The sequence below is a fragment of the Chaetodon trifascialis genome, chromosome 16, assembly GCF_039877785.1.
Source record: "Chaetodon trifascialis isolate fChaTrf1 chromosome 16, fChaTrf1.hap1, whole genome shotgun sequence".
NCBI classification, from domain to species: Eukaryota; Metazoa; Chordata; class Actinopteri; order Chaetodontiformes; family Chaetodontidae; genus Chaetodon; species Chaetodon trifascialis.
The window spans coordinates 25266690-25290335 of NC_092071.1; the positions used below are offsets into that span (position 1 = coordinate 25266690).

Below are 23646 nucleotides of genomic sequence, written 5' to 3' on the forward strand. Positions count from 1 at the left end.
AATTGAAACCTTGGAAGCCAATTGGAAATGTAGAAATAAAAAATGTTTTACACCATGCAGCCTGATTGACCAAATAATAATTTCTGAGTAGGTTCTAGACTTTAATCAAGGATCCTCTGTTATAGCAACCCAGTCTCACTCCAAATTGTGTAATACCTACGTTTGTCCACAAGGCAAAACGTAGTCATTTTACAAAAACGGCTCTGAAGTTGTGACGTGGGTACGTTTTATCTGCCTAGTCTTTTCTGCGGGCATACTTTAGGTCACGTGACTGCCGAGTTTCTCACCGGCATGAACAAAAAACATGGTATGGACATCCCTTCTATTTTCGGTGGAAATTGCTAGCATTTGGCTTTAGCTTTGTTTTGATAACTTTTCTAGTGACAAATGTACACTTTATTTTCATACTATCCATTCGGTTTATGTAAACGATCCGTAGTTTTTTTTAATTTCAACGTACATTCTTTCAGGTCCATCCATCCATCCATTCTCTATGCCGCTTATCCCTTTCGGGGTCATGGGGGGGGCTGGAGCCTATCCCAGCTGTCAACGGGCAAGAGGCAGGGTACACCCTGGACCGGTCACCAGTCGATCACAGGGCAACATATATACACACACAGACAGCCATTCATACTCACACTCGCACCTAGGCGCAATTTAGAGTCACCAATTAACCTAATGAGCATGGGAGGAAGCTGGAGTGCCCGCAGAGAACCCACGCATGCATGGGAAGAACATGCAAACTTCACACAGAAAGGCCCGACCCGGGAATCGAACCGGTGACCTTTTTGCTGTGAGGCATGCGCACTACTTGCTGCACCAGCCCTCTCAACAAAATTGTATGAAAAATACGTTTTTTGTTGTTGCTACGCTGGTAGCTACGGACGCTATTAACGATGAACCAGTCGGTCACGGACCGAGTTGCTCTTAAAACTGGTTAGCAGCAGCGGCTGGCCCATAGGGGGCGCTGGGGCTCCGCCCCACCAGCTGTGGAGGGAAAAGATATTTTTTGCGTTTTTTTTTAATCAATGTCAATAGCGTGCACCTGTAGGGTGCTGGAAATGTCGCCCAAAGTGCTACATAAAATATGTGAAAGTTTAGGATTGCTAGAGCTACGTGAGGAGCCAGCGATAGGTTTTTTCGTAGTGGGACTCCCATACTCAGCCCTACGGGGGAAAAAAATACAGCAACTAGGAAAAGAGATGATGGCGATGGCGGTAAGAGCTGGAATTCAAGAGCAGCTTCCACCAAATTTGGTGAAATCATTATTAATGTACCCTTTTGCGAGACAGACGACGGAGGAAAAACTTCTCGTTAAGGAGCTGGGACCCGACAAGCCTGAAATCAACATTTACCAGCAAACCAAGGAGAAAGATAAACTGCACAAATGGAGTTTTTGTCAGAGCTGGTTCAACCATAAGACGTGGCTGGCAGGTTGTGGTGCAGTCTATGCACTTTTCTGTTTCCCCTGTATCCTCTTCAGAAGTGACAAATGAGATTCGACTTGGACCAAGACTGGACTAACTAACTTAAAGCACCTCTCCGAACGGATCAAGAAGCATGAGAGATCCAAAATTCACATGGAAAACTGTGTAAAGCTAGCTGTGTTCGGAAAGATTAGCATAGCAATGTAGCTAGATGATGGGCATTGGGATTGCTGTAAGAAGGCACAATGATATGGAGCACCAAATGGGACACATTGAAATATATAAATACATCTTTAAATGATTAAATGTGTCATTAATTAATTATAATGGGAATTAAATAAATAAAAGTGTCATTAAATGTTTCATTAATTAATTAAAATGGGAATTAAATGAATACATATATAATTATTTCACTATTTATTTAATTATTTCACTATTTAATTATTTCATGGACCTTTGTTTAATTCAATTCAATTCAATTCAGTTCAATTCAGTATTCCTTTATTAGTCCCACGAGGGGAAATTCCAATATACAGCAGCATCAATAAAGTGTATAAAGTATTAGAACAAGTGCAATGCAAATTCAAAACAAGTATACAAGAGTGGGATAAAAGACTAACATCATCCTAAGAAATTGTAGATAGTATTTACAGATTGTTATGCACTGATTATTGCACATTATTGCATTATTGCACAGGTTATTGCACAGATTGTAAACATATTATTGTACTGAATACTTGGAGCAGTTTCTATTGTACAGTCTGACAGCTGCAGGAAGGAATGACCCACAATACCGCTCCTTCATACACTTTGGATGTAGCATCCTGTCACTGATGGAGCTCCTCAGTGCAGTGAGTGTGTGTTGGAGGGGGTGGGAGTCATTGTCTGTTGTGGAGGACAGCTTGGCTGTCATTCTCCTCTCCCCCACCTCCTCCACCTGTTCCAGAGGACCATCCCAGGACAGAGCTGGCCTTTTTGATGAGTTTGTCCAGCCTCTTCCTGTCAGCTGCTGAGATGCTGCTCCCCCAGCAGACTACTCCGTATAATAGGGCAGAGGCCACAACAGAGTCATAGAAAGTCTTCAGGAGTGTTCCCCGCACCCCAAAAGACCTCAGCCTCCTATGCAGATAGAGTCTGCTCTGTCCTTTTTTATAAAGTGCAGTGGTGTAATGAGTCCAGTCTAGTTTGTTGTTCAGATGAACACCCAGGTACTTATAAGATGTGGCCATCTCAATGTCCCTTGCCAGGATGTTCACTGGTGATGGGGGAGAGTGCGGGCAGCGGCGGCGGAAGTCCACAACCAGCTCCTTGGTTTTATTTGCATTAATCAGCAGGTGGTTCTGCTGACACCGGTCCACAAAATCCTGAATGAGTCCTCTGTATGACCTATCGTCCCCATCTGTGATGAGGCCGACAATGGCAGAGTCATCAGAGAACTTCTGCAGGTGGCAGGTGGGTGACAGGTGGGAAAAGTCAGCTGTGTAGAGGGTGAAGAGGAACGGTGCCAGCACCGTTCCCTGGGGGGCCCCCACACTGCAGAGGACAGTCCCTGACACACAGTCCCGTGTCCTCACATACTGTGGGCGGTTGGAAAGGTAGTCCACTATCCAGCATGTGAGGTGTTGGTCCACTCCTGAAAGCTCCAGCTTGTTCTTCAGGATGGCTGGCCTGATGGTGTTGAAAGCACTGCTGAGATCCAGGAAAAGGACCCGAACAGAGCTCCCCGGCAACTCCAGGTGAGACAGGGCTCGATGGAGGAGGAAGATGAGGGCATCGTCCACTCCGATGCCAGGCTGGTACGCGAACTGCAGCGGGTCCATGGACGAGCTCACCAGGGGACACAGGTGGGTAAGGACCAGCCGCTCCAGGGCCTTCATGAGGTGCGATGTTAGTGCCACCGGCCTGTAGCAGCTAGGGTCCTTGGTGTTGAGGATTATGACCTCTGATGCTGATTTTTAGCCTAATTGACCACTGCAGGGCTTCGGTCAGAAAGCACACGAGTCTTCAGTGGAATTCACGCTGTTTACTGTGCCACTGTGCAGCGATAAATGCTGATATAATGGAGTTTCTGAAAATACATTACAAAATAAAGAACTAATTACTACTATGTACTACTAAATTAAATACAGCAGGCTAAACAATCACTTCGCAACAAACTCATTTATCCCACTGTCAGTCTCTTAATATTCAAGAATGCTGCTTCAGATTTTAACCATGTAACATATACATACAAATTAAAGTGGTATGAAGGCTAACCGCCATGCACTCAACTCACTCCAACTCAGTTAGCTCAAACATGCTAATTCGCGATCATGCTAACAAGTGAAAACGGACATTTTAACGAGGGCAAGTACACCCCAGGAGCAACACAACGTAATCGGAAAAAGCAAGTCACATGTACACGTTCATTTACATCCATATGGACCCTACTTACATCGTCAGTGACTGCCATACCATCGTAAACATGTCAGAACGCTGAACTTGAGGCAGGAAGAGGAACCACATGAACTATCTTCAAAATAAGATGATTCTTAACACTTGGGATGTGGGGTCTTTGGCACAGGTACCACGCAGGACGTCTTCCAGAGTTGCGGCACCTTTCCCAGTCTCAGACTCAGGTTGAACAGATGTCCAATGATCCCGTTCAGCTGATCAGAGCAGGATCTGAGGAGTCTGGGACTGAGGCCATCCGGTCCTGCAGCCTTCCTGGTCTTTAACCTCCTCAGCTGATTTCTCAGCTTGGGGTACTTGGGCAGAGTGCTGGCAGAACAAAGGAGGGCTGCTGCAGTGCTGGTACAGCTGGGGGAGGGTCAGATGTTTCCTCAAACCTGCAGAAGTAGCTGTTCAGCTCATCTGCCCACTTTGAATCCCCAGCTGCCTGAGAGTTTGGCTTCTGGTGGCCTGAAATGTTTTTCAGGCCTCTCCAGACTCCCCTGGTGTTGTTCTCCTGCAGCTGTTCCTCCATTCTCCTCCTGTATCTATCCTTCCCCTCCCTGATTTTCCTTCTGAGCTCCCTCTGAACAGTTTTCAGCTCCTCTTTGTTTCCTGACTTGAAGGCCCTCTTCTTCTCCTTTAAAAGAGCCTTAATGTCATTAATGTTAATCCAGGGTTTGTTGTTGGAGTGACAACGTACAGTCCTGGTGGGTACAGTGGTCACCACACAAAAGTTTATGTAGTCCGTGATGCTGTCTGTCAAACTGTCGATGTCCTCCTCATGTGAGTCACTGAATATATCCCACAAGGTTGTCTCCAAGCAGTCCGTCAGAGCCTCTTCAGCCTCCTCAGACCACCTCTTCACTCTGCAGGACACAGCTGGTTGCCTGTTAACAAGGGGCTTGTAGACAGGCAGGAGATGAACCAGGTTGTGATCAGCTCTTCCCAGAGGAGGGAGGGGTGATGATTCGTATGCCTCCTTGGTGTTGGCATAGAATAAGTCCAGTGTTTTATTGTCTCTGGTGGCACATGTGACATACTGGATGAATTTCGGCAGAGTGGAGGAGAGAGAGGCATGATTAAAATCCCCAGAGATCAGTAAGAGGGCCTGTGGTTTCTTAGTCTGCAGCCTGCTGATCACAGAGTTGATGACTTCACAGACTGCTTCGGCGTTAGCGGAGGGAGGAATATACACAGCCACCACTATGGCGTGTGAGAACTCCCGCGGCAGATAATATGGCCTCAGACTAACAGCCAACAGCTCAATGTCCGGGCAGCAGTGCTGCTCTTTGATAGTGATGTGCCTGGAGTTCGGGACCCGGCCGGGCACAGCCCGAAGGAGCGACGTGGATCCGCCTTCCCGTAGGCCCACCAACTGCAGGAAGGATCAGAAGGGGCCGGTGCTATGTGATATGGGTAGCAGTCGTGGGCGGGGGCCCCCATGACCCAAACCCTGGACAACGACTCTGGCTATGGGGACATGGAATGTCACCTCACTGTGGGGGAAAGAGCCTGAGCTAGTGCGGGAGGTTGAGCGGTACCGGCTAGAGATAGTCGGGCTCACCTCCATGCACAGTCTGGGCTCGGGAACCCAACTCCTTGAGAGAGGCTGGACTCTCTTCTACTCTGGAGTTGCCTGCGGTGAGAGGCGGCGAGCTGGTGTGGGCTTGCTTATAGCCCCCCAGCTCAGCCGCCATGTGTTGGAGTTCTCCCCGCTGAGCGAGAGGGTCGCTTCCCTGCGCCTTCGGGTTGGGGATAGGTCTCTCACTGTTGTTTCAGCCTACGGGCCGAACAGTAGCGTAGAGTACCCGGCCTTCTTGGAGTCCCTGGGAGGGGTACTGGAAAGTGCTCCAACCGGGGACTCCATTGTTCTGCTGGGGGACTTCAATGCTCACGTGGGCAGCAACAGTGACACCTGGAGGGGTGTGATTGGAAGGAACGGCCTCCCCGATCTGAACCCGAGTGGTGTTCTGTTATTGGATTTCTGTGCTAGTCACAGTTTGTCCATAACGAACACCATGTTCAAGCATAAGGGTGTCCATCAGTGCACATGGCACCAGGACACCCTAGGCTGGAGGTCAATGATCGACTTTGTAGTCGTATCATCTGACCTTCGGCGGTATGTCTTGGACCCTCGGGTAAAGAGAGGGGCTGAGCTGTCAACTGATCACCACCTGGTGGCGAGTTGGATTCGCCGGCAGGGGAAGAAGCGGGACAGACTTGGCAGAGCCAAACGTACCGTGAGGGTCTGTTGGGAACGTCTGGCGGAACCCGCTGTCAGGGAAGTTTTCAACTCCCACCTCCGGGAGAGCTTCAACCAGATCCCGAGGGAGGTTGGAGACATTGCAACCCCCGAACCCGGTGGTGGACATCGGAAGTAAGGGATGCTGTCAAGCTGAAGAAGGAGTCCTATCAGGCCTGGTTGGCTCATAGGACTCCTGAGGCAGCTGATGGGTACCGGCAGGCCAAGCGCGCAGCAGCTCGGGCGGCTGTAGAAGCAAAAACTCCAGTCTGGGAGGAGTTCGGGTGCATTCCCAGCCAAGTCTCTGTGGACAGTAGCAAACTGCACCGTCGGTAATCCTGTTCATGTCGGGTCAGCACTGCCAGCTCACCCATCTTGTTGGGGAGAGTTCTTACGTTCCCCATGATGATGGACGGGAGAGTCGGTCTGTAAGCTTTCCTCTTGTTGCGACGTTTAATCCCTGCACAGCACCCCCGCATCCTCCTCCTTATCTCACGGGGGACATCAGGTCGCTCCTCCGGCCGCACAGCTGTGTTACGCAGGGCCAGCAGCTGATCCCTACTGTAAACAATGGGAGCCATTGTCTCTCACAGACCCACAGACGCGGCGAAAGTTGCACGGGTTGTAAAGGTGGTCTCAAAGTGGCGCCAGAGTTGTCGTGTTTAGCGTCTCTGATGCGCCAGATATTTAAAAACAGGTTAAACTAAAAGAAGAAAAAAAAGACACGAGAAAAACAGGAAGATAAGAAAAACTCCTAAGAGTCTAGCGAGCTGCTGTAAAAGGCTGCCGCTCGTACGGCGCCGGAAGTCATAAGAGTCATATTGTTGTCATATCATATAAGTCATATTGTTGCAGCGCTTCATGAATTTATTTTATCTGTCAAACTCACCCATCAAAGTCAGTGGGCGGGACTAACGATGATCTAGTGAATCGATTGCTTTCAACTGAAGTCTTTAAGCATGGCGGCTACAGAAGAGCTCCTTCAGCTTTCACGAGAGTTGGTTTCAGATATTTTAAACCTTGCAGAGTACGTGGAAGCAGGACCTGCTGACCCAGAGCATGTGGTCTGTAAAGCAGAGGAATTCATCGAAGTGGTTGGCGTTATTTCGGCACTTTACGACCAAGACATGTGGTCTTGCTGCTTCTATGTCACTGATGCTGTTTTCTCCAAGTAAATGTTGCATTTTTTTCTTGATTAGAGAGGGTATTAAAATCATCTGTTTATGTTTAATTTTTGAACTTGGTTCTCAATTCTTTGTTTATGTTACATTTTAATAGGAATTGTTCTGTTTCATTCTCTTTTCATATAATCAACCCACACTCACCTTAGACACCCCCCCCACTCACTCATTCACTCACTCACACTTTTGATTTGTATAGATTCAGATGAAATCATACCCTTGTTGTGAATTCATCCCTCGATTGTATTTTATAGTATTTGATAGCATTAAGTCTAATATAGCTGTAATTTGTTACTTTTTCTTCGAAACTGTGAAACTAAATTATTATTGGAGAACTGTCGTCATTTTCCTGCCTAATCCTGCTTATGCTGGATTAGGCAGCAGCCCACTGTTACGGACTCTGGAAGTAGGACTCAGATGCAGAGACGGTAATCACAGTTTATTTCGAAAAAGTAACAACAAAAGAAGTAACAACTGAGGGAGCCGATATAACGGGAACGGAGAAGTCAGTCTCTGCTGGAGGACACTCGACAGCTTCTAATGAAAAACACAAAACTCCGTTAAGGGAAAGCACACAGGCAAAAGTCCAAAAAATAAACGCTGGAGAAAACTCGATAGCCACCACAAAAAAACAAAAATCTCCACTCGGGGAAAAACTCACAGGTAGGATGAAACTCAGGTGCTGGAGAGAACTCGACAGTCACTGGTGGGAAACAAAAGCTCCGCTGAGGGAAAAAGCACACAGGCAAACAAAAGAACAAAAAGTGCTGGAGAACCACTCGACAGACACTTAGAACAAAAAACTCTGAAACGGGTTAGCACACAGGCAGGAAAACACTCACAAAATCACAGCGTGCACGAAGGCAAGATGGCTGGAGAACACAAGGCAGGAACCTGGAGATCAATGCTGAGGCGAGAAACACAAGCATGAGCAATGTGACCATCTGGCATCAGAGTGTGAGAGAAGCATGCCTAAGAAGGAGAGTCCTGATTAGGGGAGATAGGTGACAGGTGTGTCAGGAGCTGCTCAACCCCTGCAAAGACCAGCCCTGCCCCTGCCTTGTTCCAGCCCTGAAAAAACACACAAAACAGAGTCAGAGCAGATCACCAAAACCACGGCCACAACACCCGCACAATTACAGTAAACTATTTTCAATTGTAATTTACAGTTTTAGTGTGTGTGTGTGTGTGTGTGTGTGTGTGTGTGTGTGTGTGTGTGCGTGAGTGAAGATGTCTAGGTGTTATCAGTCTTGGTGTTCTCCTTTGCCACCCACTGTAGAGGCCACGTCTTTCAACTGCAATAAATGTAAAGAAGATTCAATGACAACATGACGGTAGAGGACAATGAGCCACAGTGGGCTTCAGTTTGTACCTCATACTCACTATGTTGACATGCACACAGTTATATGATTACTGTAAATTACCTTCATATGGTAATAGTTTGACTGAGGTATTTATATGTACTCTCTGTTTATGCTTGCCATTTAAAATAGGTTATTATAAATACCACAAAAGCATTTACCAAAAAATGCCTTACAACTTCCGTATGCATAATAAAAACAATTTCTTAATAAAAAAAAAAAAAGAGAAATTATACATACCACATGGAACAGGGCTCCCACTCCACCAACTCCATTTGGTTCCCCTGAGAAATATTTAAAAAATGTTTACTACCATAAGCAATAAAACAAAATACATCCGTAATAAAGGTATATATTTACATTACATTTCTACTTCAAATAATGACAAAAGATAATCTTCTGCATTTTGGTCTTTATGACTCATTTCACCAGGTAAGACTAGTCCTTTCCCCTGACCATATGGCTGCATTGTGAAAGAGCAAAAACTGTACACTTACATTTTTTAAACTTTTTTATAGAACTGCAAGGGATGCACAGAAAGAAAATTATCATTCAAGACAACAGCTTTTGCTCAACACTGCGCAACACAGAGAGATTAATGCAAATTTTATCGTAAGCATGTTGGATTATTGTAATCTTCTCGTTTTTGGTCTTCCAAAGAATACAATAAACTGCAGTTGATTAAAAATGCAGAAATACTGGTGCCAACATAGACTAGAAGACGAGAAAGGCACGCATTACAGAAATTAAAAATCTTTATCTCTTTATCTGTGACTTATCTTACTGATTTTACAATTATTATATTAGTTTTTAAGGCACTGCACAGCCTTGCACCGGACTGCCTCACAGAGACACATTTAGTTTACAAACTAGGACAGCCCCTATGCTTCTCTCTTTTAGCTTCATCGATCAGAACAGAAAATTGGTGGTGGTACTTCATTGAGCCATTATGCTCTGAAACAGTGGAAAAGTGTGCATGGGATTGAGAATATCCATACTTTTAAATGAAAACTAAACATCAATTAATCAATCAACATTTTGATGTAGGGTTTTTTAAATACATTTTTTATAATGTGCGATAATAACTCTATATTTTATTGAACTATTTCATCACTATCTTAAGTTATCTTTGTTTTTAACTATAATTTTTGATGCTTGGAATTATTTTTATTTCAAGTCTTATTGTTGTTATAACATTTATTTTTAACTATATGGGTTTGCTAGTCTCTTTTTCTAAGTCCATCTTTGTTATCACTGTGTTGCAACTATATTATGTTCTTGTTTTTATATCACTGTTATGCACATTGACCTGCATTTGATCTCTATGAAAGGTAATGTATCAATAAAGCTTGATTGATTGATTGATTGATTGATTGATTGATTGATTGATTGATTGATTGATTGATTGATTGATTGATTGATGTCATATCGCAATGTAGAAGAACCATTAAATATGTATACTGTCCTATTTGAAATGGGGGGAGTGTAAATAAAGGATGACCAAATAACCTCCAGGTGAATCTTCATTGTTGCTCTTCTTTGTTTTCTTCTTTGGAGGTAAACCTGTTGAGAATAAAGAAAACTGTCTGTGAAGAGCTGTTATTATAATATTAATACTGCTATTATTATTAAAAATTCTGATGTCAAATAATCTAATAGGTGATCATTCCATCGAAGCTCATGGTATGTGCAGTGTGATATCAAACCAAAACTGTGTCATTTTGACATGATATTCCCTTACATGTGAGAAAATTTTGTCATTGCAGCCTGTACAGCAACAGAATCTTTTACCACAATATTAATGTCATCAGTTGGCATTCCCACAGAAAACAACTACACTGCTGATTGGATACAGACACTATTTAAAGATGTTACTACAACATACCCTGGTCCTTTTTGGTGGAAGGTTTGACGGCAGGAGGGGAGGATGGCAGCGGAGGCTGGATGACAGAGGAAGTGGAGGGCAGGATGACAGAGGTGGTCAAGGTGTGGACGGCAGTGACAGGCTGGACGACAGAGGTCAAGGGGTGTATGGCAGTGGCAGTGGAGGAGTGGACGGCAGTGACGGGCTGGACGACAGAGGTCGAGGGGTGGATGGCGGTAGCACTGGCAGTGGAGGAGTGGATGGCAGTGCTAGTGGAGGGCTGGATGGCTGAAGCGGTGGAAGGCTGCTGGTTCGTCCAACCTCAATGTAACAAAAAGACAAAATGATCAGAGTAAGGTTGTTTTGTTCTGCATGCTAGCATTGTTATTTGAGATATTTAAAAGGATATGTTTGCTGTAAACAGATGACAATTTCTTCTCATTAAAATGTATTTTATCTAGAGTTAAAGTGTCAAATTATGAATGCATTGTTGTATCATCAAGCTTTCATCAATTGGCTTGCCCACCAAATTTTAACTTTTTATTATCCACCAGGGGAGGCAAGAGAGGAGGCGGGACTGCATCAATTTTTAATAATATTTTATTGTCAAAGGAAGTGTATTTTAACAGTTACTCATCTTTTGAGCATCACGCCTTTGTTTTTAGCAGTCCTCCTGTTCTCTGCATCACTGTTTATAGACCACCCCATCATTCAACTGCTTTTATCAGTGAATTTTCAGAACTTTTATCGATCATAAACATCTCTTATAACAGAATTTTAATAACTGCACTGCAAAAAAAGAAAAGTGGGGTCAACTCAAAATTTCAAGGCATCAAACTTCAATAAAATTTTAAGTTGGACAATTAAACTAAATATTTTAAGTTTTGCTTCTGAGTTCAACTCTGAATTTTGATTTTTATCAACTCAACAGTAAGTTCTGTTTTATGTTGTAATAACTTTTAATCCTTACTTCAGCTAACTTTCCCCTAAATTGGACTCACTTATAATTTTACATTGTAATAACTTTTAATCCTTACTTCAGCTAACTTTCCCCTAAGTTGGACTCACTTATAATTTTACATTGTAATAGCTTTTAATCCTTACTTCAGCTAACTTTCCCTGAAGTTGGACTCACTTATAATTTTGCATAGCAATAACTTTTAATTTTTATTTGTGCTTACTCTCCTAAATTCTAACTTAATATTTTACATTGTAATAACACTTCATCCTTACTTCTAATAACTGTCCTGTAAATTGTACTAACTTATAATTTTACATTGTAATGACCCTAATGTAAGTTCCTATACAGAATGCACTTAAATTGGGTTAAGTTAGTATATAGAAGAATAATTCAAGATGAATTTAAACTTGCACACTGCAATAGTTTAAAATGTAGCTCAAATGTGTAATTTAGAACCAATAATGTATAATCAAATGTATAAATAATTACAGATGCAACATATACATTCAGAACATTTGTTTTATTTAAACTGTACCAGCATCAAAACCCTTCCAACAGGGCCAAGTACATGCAAACTAATGAGACCCAAGTGTCCCAGTAGTAGCTGTTTACTTGTGCTACATTGTCTACTTTTAAACTTTGAGATTGAATAAAAGATCAAACACGAGTCATGTATACAAGACCATAGAGAATCAGTATGATACACAACTATGAATCCAATAAATTTGTTAACAAGGTTACCAAGTGCCATAACTTCTGGTCTCAAAATATCAAGCATAAGTCATTTGTACAAGACCATACAGAACACATATGATACACAAGTATGAATCTAAATCTACTGAGTGCAATAACTTCTGGTCTCAAAATATCAAGCATAAGTCATGTATATAAGACCATACAGAACCTGTGTGGTACACAACTATGAATCTAAAGCATAAAACACAGTGTTGGCTGGACAGAAGGGAACTTTTAGAGGTCAACAACTCCAGAACTTGTGGATTCACTGAAGGAGTTTGTTTTTGAGAGATCTGACCCTTGCAGAGAGGTCTGTACCAAGTTCCATGAAAACCTTCTGAACAGTTTCAAATGTGTACCTGAGATCCTTTGGGTACTTGAGGTTTAAAGCATAGATCAGTCCAAAGAGGTAAGCAAAAGCAGGTGGCAGGTCAGGGAGATCTTGAAGGACAATCCCTTCTTCCACAACAACAGCAACACTCACGACACTTTGAGGCACTCTGCTGTCATCATCCTCCAGCACAGTGAGGATACCCACAGTGAGGCCCTTCATCTGCTCCACTTCTGGGTCAACAACAGACAGGTGTTAACAGACAGGAAAAGACCAGCACATGGATTGCAAGACATTAGTCATCAAAATACTGTGAATCAGAATAAGCTCCAACTCTAAAATATCTCCACATTATTAAATAAACATTTTTTTTCAAAATAGAATTAATTATGAGCTTAACATATTAACTATTTCCACCCCATACCCCACAATCAAGAATTGAACCCCCATACACACATCAAATGACATTAATATATTAAGTCATAGCCAGGACAGTACAACTATAAGACACATTGTTGGGGAACAAGTAGGACAGAGAGGTAATGGCTGAAGTCAACGTTAAGTACAGCACTATATGTAAATGAAGTATAATAACTTAATTTACAATTTCTGTTCATTATAACAACTCACAAGACAGTTCCTGAAGAGCTTCTCCTGACTGTCACGGAGATACAAGGGAAGGCCCTTTAAAGCTGCAGTTTGACGATGTGCAGTGATGTCAGATGTCTGAAACAAGAGCTGCATGAAACATTACAAGAAATAGAGTAAGCATGCAGGCAGATGTCCTCTTCCATATCCAAAAATATCCTGTCAATTGCATGTCAAAGGTTTACTCCTTTTTAAATGGTAATTTGGCATTTTTTCAACTTGGGCCCTATGATTGCTCACTGTCAAAGTGTGTCCACTGACAGTGCTTTTTGTGTCACTGATGGGCAAATATCATTATCAGTGTCTGACAACATCATGAAAAGGCTCCCCACAGGGCAAAATCTTTTTTTAAAGATTAAGATACCCTTTGTTTAATGAGGAAAAAGTCACTATATCTGAGTAATTTTATGTCTTTGATCATTGATCATTGATCAAAGACATAAAATTTGATCAATTTTTATTGATCATTAAAAAGTCAAAACAATTTAAATTTTATCTTCGTGTTAAAATGGGCATTGTGATTAACACACTGTCAGAAAAGACTAAACATAAACACAACATAATATATTCTTAGTTCACTTACTCACTGCTTACCTCTGCCTCACAAAACAGAGCAGGCCAACGTTCCAGAACCTCTGAGACAATAGGCTGCAACTCCACGATCTCCCTGCACCTCAGGGAGAAACTCACCTCCATCTTTTGTCTGATGAGGGCAACATTCTTATTCTTCTTCTTGAACTCCTCAACCAGAACCAGTCTTTCATCTTCCAGTGAGTCATCATTGTAGTTTTCTGGATGGTCAGGGACATGGTTAATCTCACCTCTCTTTGCTCTCTTCAGAGAAGGACTTGTACCATCATCTTCACTGCCCCTCTTTTTCTGGTTAATGCTAACCTCAGTACAGCCTGCCTGATGCAGGTTGGACCTGTAATTGCCAAGTTTGTATTTTATGCTTGTTTTCCATCCGTCATACCCTGTTTCACTGCCTGGTTCTCGAAGGCAGGGGTGTCTACTGATGAGAGCAGAAACAACTGACTCAATCTGGTCTTGATCAGGATAGACTTTCACTTCAAAAACTGCTTGAGCAATCTTGTCCAAAATGTCTATCCTCATGTCTGTTAAGGTGATACCTTTCTTGGTTTGTTCATATGCCTCATTGCCTTTGTGCAACTTCAACTCCACATCGTAGGAGAAGGACGGGGTGGAAAAAAGTGAAGGCCACTCTGAGACACTTCGCAGATGGTTCCTGATGAAAGCTGAGGGACTCTGGAGTGACTCTCTGCTGAATAAACTGGCTGTGTCCAGGGAAGACTCAGAACCAACAGAGTCTGACTCTTGCTGAACAAGTGGAGATGTCTCATCCCAAAGAATGTGCAATATAGCACGCTCAGGTGGCAAATCATGGATGTCAATCAAATTACACAGAGCATTATTAAAGTCTGAGTCCTCATATTGTAGCCTGAAGCTACCTTGAAGTTCAAGTTTTTCCTTAAGAATGTTTTGCAACTCTTCAACTGATTCAGGTACCTCAGGTATCGCCACTTTACGGGACATTCGTGGTGAGATTTTTACTAGCAGCAGCATTTCAGCCTGTGTCACAAGAAACAAGGATAAAACACAGAAGAGTTAAGTTGCAAAGGGTATAAAACAAGATAAGTTAAATTTATAAACAATGTAGCAAGGTCTTAGACGGTGTTAGTTCTACCTGCAATCTATTATTATAAATGTATATGTCGTAAGCAGATCAAATATTAACACAAAGAGCAATGTCCATAAGCAGAGCAAGCTGGTCCAGAAAACACGCACGCACGCAGGGGGGAGGGGGGTTGCAAACAGGACACTGGTAAATGAAACAAGACACAAGTGAAGCAAATCAGGAAATCAACTCAGTAAGTAAAACAGAAAAAAATATCAAAATAATATGACAGACTGCATCTTGCTTGAATGGGAGAAAGGGTCAGAATGAGAGTGAGTTAGAGCAACATTTAATCAGGGTTCACTTGCCATTCTGTGTCACTTCAATGGAGCAGGCACACTTTTGGAGTCACCAGCACCTTCCCTCCCACTGTGTACGCAACCAATGGATGATAGTGGTTGAGAGCCTGAGGATCAAAAATTTCAATGTCTGCGTAGATGCTCTCCACAAGCTCAAAAGACCTAAAATGTTCAAGGTACCAAGATGTGAGCTTTTTGCGAACAGAGGCTACTTTTTCAGGGTTAACCACTATGGTCACGATTTTGTAGAATTCTGGCAGACCACTGCAGTGTCCAGATGACAGAATCATACCCTCCACATATTGGGTCCCATGAAAATAAATGTCTTTTGAAAGGGACACAGTTTCAAGATGTGGATACTTTCTTATAATCACTGTGCACAGGTCAGCATCCAAAGAAGATATTTTGATGTCAGTTACTTTCTCCACATGTAACATTGGCTTGAAAAGACTCTGGCTATCAAACTGGCATGCCATCATCTGTTGGTGTTTTAAGGACAGCATGAGGAATACATTTTTAAAGTTTTGAACATCATGCATGGTCTTCTTGAAGAAGCGTTTGTGTTTGGATTCAAACCTCATCATCCATAATTCCACCAATGGACCAAAACAGCGTAGAAGGTAAGGATAATGGTCAGCAAAGTGGTGCTTTGGGCGCAAAATAAAATCAGGAAAAGTGTCTGTGAGCAGGCTTCTGTGATCAGACAACTTGATCTCCAGGTAGTGCAATATTTCCTCTGAAAAAACAGGTGAGACAACAATTTCAACTATTTCTTTGAGGTCCATCAGTATTTCCCATGCAGGTTCTTGTTCTGGCACACTCTCCGATGAGAAGAGGGAGTAATCATAATAAAGTCCAATTTTCGTGGCCATTGCCACCTATGCTGCCCTTTTCAAGATTTGCTTTAGAAATTGCCTTTTGTTTATTCACCCTGTCAGAATATTTGTACGGAAATGAATTGATTAGGCTATTCAGTCTGTCCAAAGTAATATAACCTTTTGAAATAAAGTTTTTCAGGCATAAAGACAGTTCAACAGGTAAAACACCTTCAAAAAAAATCATGCAATATGTCTGGGGGGAAGCCAGTGACAGGGTGAAAATATGACAGATGCTTACTTAAAACACATTCATTTTTAACACCATTTACATGTGGAACATTTTCAAGACAAAGTTTTAGCAGACATGCATCATGCTGTTCTCTGGAGCGTAGCTGAAAATCAGAAATTGCAGTAGTTGCTATTTCACCCCCATTTGTTAAACAAAATCTACAAAAATTCTTTACATTGAAATTCTCCTGAAAGCCGGCAAGTGCATGAGCTCCTAAATTGTCTGCACAGATACAAAATACTGAACCTTTTATGTAGTTGTTAAGAGTTTGCACAAAGACCTCTGTTTGTTCCAGTGACTTTAAATCCTTAATTAAAGGACTGAAAAACTTTTCAAAACCAAACTGCTTAACATCACAAGTCTTTCCAAGAAGTAGTAGATGAATTGAGTGTAAAGTGGAACGAAACTTTGAGGGTAAATTAAGAATAAACCAGTAAACAGCTGTTATTTTACGAATTTTCTTTGACGTGCCTAACGGGTTACACAACTCAAAATCGTCTGTGTATAGACATAATGCAATATGCAGCTCCTGTTCTCCAAAATTTTGCTTAAAGAATAGAATAGACTAGGAATAGACTCTTCACTGAAAACAATTTTCTCAAGAAACTCTGCTCTGTTCAATAAAAGTTCCTGATTCACAGAAACATAAACAAAGGCTTTTCTTGAAGTCCGGTCGTACAATAACTCAGTTGGTTCAATGATGGAGAAATGCTCCCTGAAATATATGTTTCTCCAATAATCTGTTGATAATGTACCTTTTTCTGATGTGGTAACAAGTACTGGATTTTTTTCGAACACAATGTTACTTATCTCTTGAATAACTTCTTCCTCAACTTCAATATTATGTTTCGCAAATACCTCCTTGAGAATTTCAGTTGTATGAAACTTGGAAAGGGACAAAACATCATTAAATTCATCTATAATTGCCTGCATTGCATGTTTCGACAAATGTAGCAGACATTGCATGCGAAGAAAAAGGGGAGCTAATCTGTGCTCATGTATTTCAGAGTCAACATTGTGAACACAATCAGGTTGAAGTTTTTCTGTGGAATCTAATCTAGGACTACTTTTCAATGAAACTCCAGCTTCAGGATCAACATTACATGGCTGGTCTGTGTCATTAGACTGAAAATCGCTAACAACCCTGACTGGTGTCAAAAAATCTCTGAGATTATGGTTTTTATGAGTCCGTGATGTATGTCCAGTAAAACTATTAAGGCGGTTGGTTTTAAAGCTGCACCCTACAAATGGGCAACACACTATCTCTCTGCGTCTAAGGTGATTATGCAAATGAATTAATACTTTCTTTTTACAGCAAATGTCCTTGTATTCACACAACCAGCACTGAAATGTTAAGTTCTCCTGCCTTTGGACAGTCCTGTGCAATCTTGAAAGATGTGATTTCAAAGCACTAATGGTCTAACAGTGTTTAATTTTTAATACATTTTGCTGTTGTGAAGATGAATTTCAATTAACTTAGTAATTAGGGAGACTACTCAACCAACCAGGACAGTCACATAAGTCAGCAATCAGTATAAAATTGAGCCAAATACATGCATTTCAATGTTTTCAAACACCGTGATTCAGTATAACCAGGATGAGGAATGGAAGTTCAAAATTAAAAATTTAACTTAAACTTTTTTGAATCCACAGATACACAGTAACTTATGAGTCTAGGTATAGTATGACCAACACAATAATTGACAGGCTACAGGTGAATTGGTCTTTCCTGCCACTACGCTATTATGATGATATTAAATCTGATATGAATTACCCTACATCTTATTATTTTAATACTTAAATCACAGTAGCATGGTGATTTATTTAACTCAGTCTGACGTAACGTTAAACATTAATAAGTAGGTATGTGCATTTCAAGCAAAAGTACTATTCGATTATCACTGCGCAAAGGGGCGTCCATACAACGTCTTTTTAAAGTTATTTTTGGACGTCTAATTCGGGTCATCTGAAGGTGCAGAACGTTACTCCAGACGACGTCTTTTTTAGACGTCGATTTGTGACGTCCGTAGTACATCCATATGGGAGCTATTCCTAGTCTTAATGTGGTCTTTGGGGGACGTCTTTTTTACGTCCAAATGTGGTCCTTGTGGACGTCTTTTCTACGTCAAATTATTACTCATTTTAGACATTGATTTTATACTGTGCTGCTTCTAGTTTCTATGCATAACTGTAGTCCCATTGTAGAAGGTGGCATACTGTTCTAGGTTATTTTCCTTTTGCTTAATTTGAATCTATCACCAGCAGATGGTAACTGGAAATGCATAAAGGCATCCAGTTAAAACCTGCTGACAAGCCAAATCAAGGTACAGTAAAATTAACAGGTACAGGAAACTGTTTCCTACCTTGTGGACTTAAGACTACAGTCAGGTTAACAATAAATCACAATCCAATCCTGACCTTTTTTTTTTTTTTTTTTTTTTTTTTTTACAATTTTTATAGTAAAAATATGCAAACATTTTCACAGCATACTTTAAGTAGTATTGCAAAGATATAAACACAGAACATGAATCAGCCTTGGGTGACCGGGATATCCGCCCCTCCAATCCTTTAACATTTGCACAACACACTTTAAATGCTATTGCAAAGATACAAACATAGCAGAACATGAAAGCCGGGAAGCCCGCCTCTCCAATCCTTTAACATTTCCACAACACGCTTTAAATGCTATTGCAAAAATACAAACATAGAACATGAATCAGCCCTGGGTGACCGGGAGGCCCCCCTTTCAATTCTTTGGGGTGCATGCTTCAAATGGTCAGCAGCATGTTGCCTTATGAGTTCCTGAGTTGCATCACTATCAAACTTCATTACTCCATCTGCACAAGTAGAAAAAGACAAATGATAAGAAATATGCACAGACAAACTGCATTCATACACCAAATCTGCACATCTGTAAGCAAAAGTGTGTTGCTTCTGCTATGCATCCACTACCAATTCTGTATTAATACACAACCATCAGCCATTGTAGAGAGATGGCATTGTATTTTAAATGTTAACAGGGAAGTTAATTTTTGTCCAATCAAGTCCACTTAGAAACAAGCAAAGGCTTACCTTGTATGGCTGTGTAAATATTTGTTTTTTCCAAGGCTTTTTTGCCCCTCTTCCACTTGCCCTTCATATTAAATTGTGCCACCAGTGAATTGGTGAAGAGTCTAAAGAGAAAATAATCACTTATATAAATCATAGGGCTGTCAAACGATTAAAAAAAATTAACTCAATTAATCGCAATACTATTCTGTGATTAATTGCGATTAATCGCAGTTAAAATACTACATATTATATATACTAATATTACTTGTATTTTCTTCTATTCTGTCTTATATAGTGTTGAAGGATGCAATACAGTTAATCCATTATAATTTAAGGATGCAATTTTACAGATTGGTGAAAAATAACACATCACAGATGTTTATTTTTTCACAGTAGCTCTACATTTTGATTAGTGTATTAAATAAATACCTATGTATCCGTCTGCACACCTCAGCTTTCATAAACAAGTCACATCCATACAGTCTATGGTCACTTCGTTGTGAATGGAGAATATTGTCCCCCTGAAGCTGCCGTACATCTGACAGGCCACCGTCTGTCATGGTAAACACTTGCGGAGTTACAACTAGTCTGATTGTCACTGACACTGACAAACTAAGAGTTTAACAGTGTTTTCCACTCTCGTGTGATCAAACCACTGACTGCAGCGAGTTTTACCCGATCACAGAGTCGAACGGCTCTTCACCGGGCAGGGAGTGGGATGAAGCTGCATTCAAGATGGAAATACAAGACAAACCCCGTGCTGCACTGATTCAAAACGGGACGCGCTATTTAATCCTCAAATTTAAGCGGACGGGTGACAACTCCAGTGGCGACAGATCACAGACTGTATACAAAGACAGACTCTACCTGAGTCACATGACGCGATTGATCGTATTTTTTAACGCGTTATTGTTTCCAGATTAATTTACTTGCAATTTAAACACTGATTGCCTGTTGGACACGTCGACGATGCACAGCCAGCGAAGTTTTTTTTGTTCTTCTTCTTCTTCTTCTTCTTCTTCTTCTTCTTCTTCTTCTTATTCTTATTCTTCTTTTGTTTCTTGGCAGTTTCGACGCTCCAAGGCGTATTACTGCCCTCCACAGGTTAGTCCGTGAATCACAGTCTTATTTCATATTCTCCCGTACAATCTTGTATCACGCAGGAACTGTAAAATTGTTGTCTCAATCTGCTGATGATTGTTATGGAAGCCAAATAACGTTCTAACAGAAAATGAAACTAATCCCAAATCTGTTAAGGATTTAAATAAATCTCTCCTCTCAGCACAATAGAGACTACATTCAAGCAAAATATGTTTCACAGTCTCAGGGTGTCCACACTCACATAGCCCAGTACTATGTTTCCCAATTATGTACAAGTCGCTGTTTAATCCACAGTGCCCCAATCTTAATCTACACATTTTAACAGAGTCTTTCCGATTTCCTTGACAATAAATTACTTTTTTAATTTTGGGGTGAAAAGAGAAATAGTGTCTTCCCTTGCTTTCTCCTTCCCATTCTCTTTGCCATTCATTCTCCACACACTCTTTAATTTTCGCTCTCATTTCAACTCTTCCCATAGAATTCTTCACATCAATCTCTCCTTTCTTGAGGGTTGCTTTTGCTAATAGGTCTGCTATCTCATTTCCTTGTATCCCTGCATGCCCAGGAACCCAGCAAAACTTGACCTCACACCCAGCCTTCCCAGCTCTGAATAGAACAGAAGAATTTCAATTACTATCTCAGGGCGAGTGATTGATTTGCCACCCCTCAACGCCATGAGAGCGGCTACCGAATCAGAGCATATCAGTACTCTGGACATGTTTAAATCCTCTAACCACCACAATGCCCACAGGATTGCTAATAATTCTGCAGTGAACACAGAGCTCTTATTAGTGATTCTTTTGTTAAATCCATATCCACAAATACTCCAAATCCTGCCATACCGCTCTCAGGATCCACAGATCCATCAGTAAAAATTTTAAGATAATTTCTTTCCTCTATGTTCAGTAGATGGTCTACTTTAAGGCCTATGCCTTCATTTGATTTTTGATTTAGGAATGTCAAGTTGATATCCACCTCTTGAAATAGCCAAGGTGGCACAGGTGACCAGCTCAAACATATTGCTATACCGTCTTGTCCTAATCCCTGTGTTTTGGCATACTTACTAATATCATCAAGGAAAGTCCTATGCCGGTCTCTGCAACCAAAATCAAAGAACTCTTGCAACAAACATCTAGCAGGGAAGGATTGAGGGAAGTCATTTACTTTTGCCCAATACTGCAGCCCCAGTTTTGTGCGCCTTAACCGCAAGGGCATTTCCCCCATTTCCAAAAGCAGCGCAGGGACAGGAGAAGGTTTAAAGGCTCCACAACACAGCCTTAATGCCTTGGCCTGCAGGACATCTAACTTGCTAAGCACAGACTTAGCAGCTGATCCATAAACAAAACAGCCGTAGTCAAGGACAGATCTTATCATTGCTTGATAAATCAACTGCATGGACCCTCTCTCTGCCCCCCAGTCACACCCTGCTAAGCTTCTCATGACATTTATCACTTTTTCACATTTTGTTAACATTCTTGTGATATGAACTGTCCAAGTCATGCGTTCATCAAACCAAAGGCCTAAGAACTTGAAGTTTTTAACCCTCTCTAATGGGGACCCATGCATGGATAACCAATGCTTGGAGGCTTCCGTTTAAAACCAAAAATCATATATTTGGATTTTGTGGGTGAGACTAAAGCCCCATTTGTCTGCCCAGTCCTCCACTAAATCTAAGGCTCTTTGGACTTGTTTTACAGTGAACTCCACATTCCTTCCTCTCTTCCAAATGGCACCGTCATCTGCAAATAGAGACTGTCCAAATCCTCTCCCAATATTCATAAATATATCATTTATCATTATATTAAATAAAACAGGACTGATTACACTTCCTTGTGGTGTACCATTATCTATTCCAACAGTCTTTGAAATTTTTCCCCCCACTCGCACTTGAATAGTTCTTTTCATTAAAAAATCCTTAATCCAATTGAACATTCGTCCTCTCACTCCCAGGTCATAGATTTTAATCAAAAGCCCTTCCTTCCATAAGGAATCATACGCTTTCTCAATATCCAAAAATACACTCACAACTACCTCTTTATTATTAAATGCTTTTTTAATGTCGTGATCTAAAACTGCCACAGACTCCATAGTTGATCTCCCATTTCTAAACCCATTCTGATATGTGACAAAAATCCCTTTGCTTTCTAGAAAGTACACTAACCTATTAGTTACCATTCGTTCCATAATTTTACAGAGCACTGATGTTAAAGCTATTGGCCAATAAGAACCAGGATCTGACGCATCCTTGCCTGGCTTGAGAATAGGAATTATAACTGCATGTTTCCATTCAGCTGGTAGATATCCCTCTGCCCATACAAAATTGAATAAAGACAATATTTCATCAAGAACCCAATAATCCAGATGTTTAAACATTTCATATGATAGCCCATCTCTCCCAGGAGTGGTATTAGCTCATGATCTTATGGCTTCCCTGAATTCCTTCACATTAAAAAACAAATTAATTGGGTTGTCATTCTCTAAATTGTTTTCCAACTTCCACTGATTGATTGACATCAATTCTGCCCTTTTACAACCTTTTTCAGTTCCTTTATTCTTTGAGCTGTGGACTGCTTGAAAAACATCCACAAACATGTCAGCTTTTTCTTGATTGGAGACTGCCTCCACCTCTCCCTTCTGTAAGACTGGGATTGAGCTTTTTTTATAAAGTCCAGACATTTTGCGTACTGCTGTCCACAGATGTCTAACAGGAGTCTCTGGTCCCAAGGTTTCACAAAACCTCCGCCAACTGTGCTTTTTTGCATTCTTAATTACTCTCCTTGCCACCGCTCTTAACCTCTTATACTCAACTGCGTAGCACAACATTGGATATTTTCTTAATTTTCTATAAGCTTTGTTTCTATTCCTGACAGCAATATTACATTCTTGATTCCACCATGGCACCAGCTTGTGAGGTTTGAGATTCTGCCTCACAGGAATTGAGAAGAGAGCAGCCTTGTGAATCATCAAACCGAGGGATTCATTCCAGTCATCAATGGAGCCCTCTGAGTCAACTTCTTCTAGTAAATTTGTGGCTTCTCCCTGAAATTCATCCCATTTAGCAAGAGAGAATTTATATCTGGCCACACTCTCCTCCATTTCTATTTTCAATTTTTGCCCAAATTTACATAGAATTGGAAAGTGATCACTACCCAGTGTGTATATGTCAATCACATCCCATTCTCCAATTCTGGCTAAGTTTGAAGACGCCA

At 41.3% G+C, this 23646-nt stretch overlaps 1 protein-coding gene across 1 annotated transcript; it reads right to left on the reverse strand.

Moving 5' to 3' along the window:
• Nucleotides 1–11971: 11971 nt before the first annotated feature.
• Nucleotides 11972–15398, reverse strand: LOC139345303 (sterile alpha motif domain-containing protein 3-like). Its single transcript, XM_070983905.1, has 4 exons — nucleotides 15188–15398; nucleotides 13778–14773; nucleotides 13166–13273; nucleotides 11972–12768 (listed from the first exon to the last, which is right to left on the reverse strand). The coding sequence occupies exons 1-4, from the start codon at nucleotides 15188–15190 to the stop codon at nucleotides 12754–12756; spliced, it is 1122 nt and encodes a 373-aa protein (XP_070840006.1). The 5' UTR covers nucleotides 15191–15398; the 3' UTR covers nucleotides 11972–12753.
• Between the last annotated feature and the right edge of the window lie 8248 nt (nucleotides 15399–23646).

Bases quoted from the DNA above. Each gene is read 5' to 3' on its own strand.
- LOC139345303 (XM_070983905.1), bottom strand. The intron at 13,274-13,777 runs GTAAGCAGTGAG...TGTTTCATGCAG, and splicing joins CTCTGTTTTGTGAGGCAGAG to CTCTTGTTTCAGACATCTGA.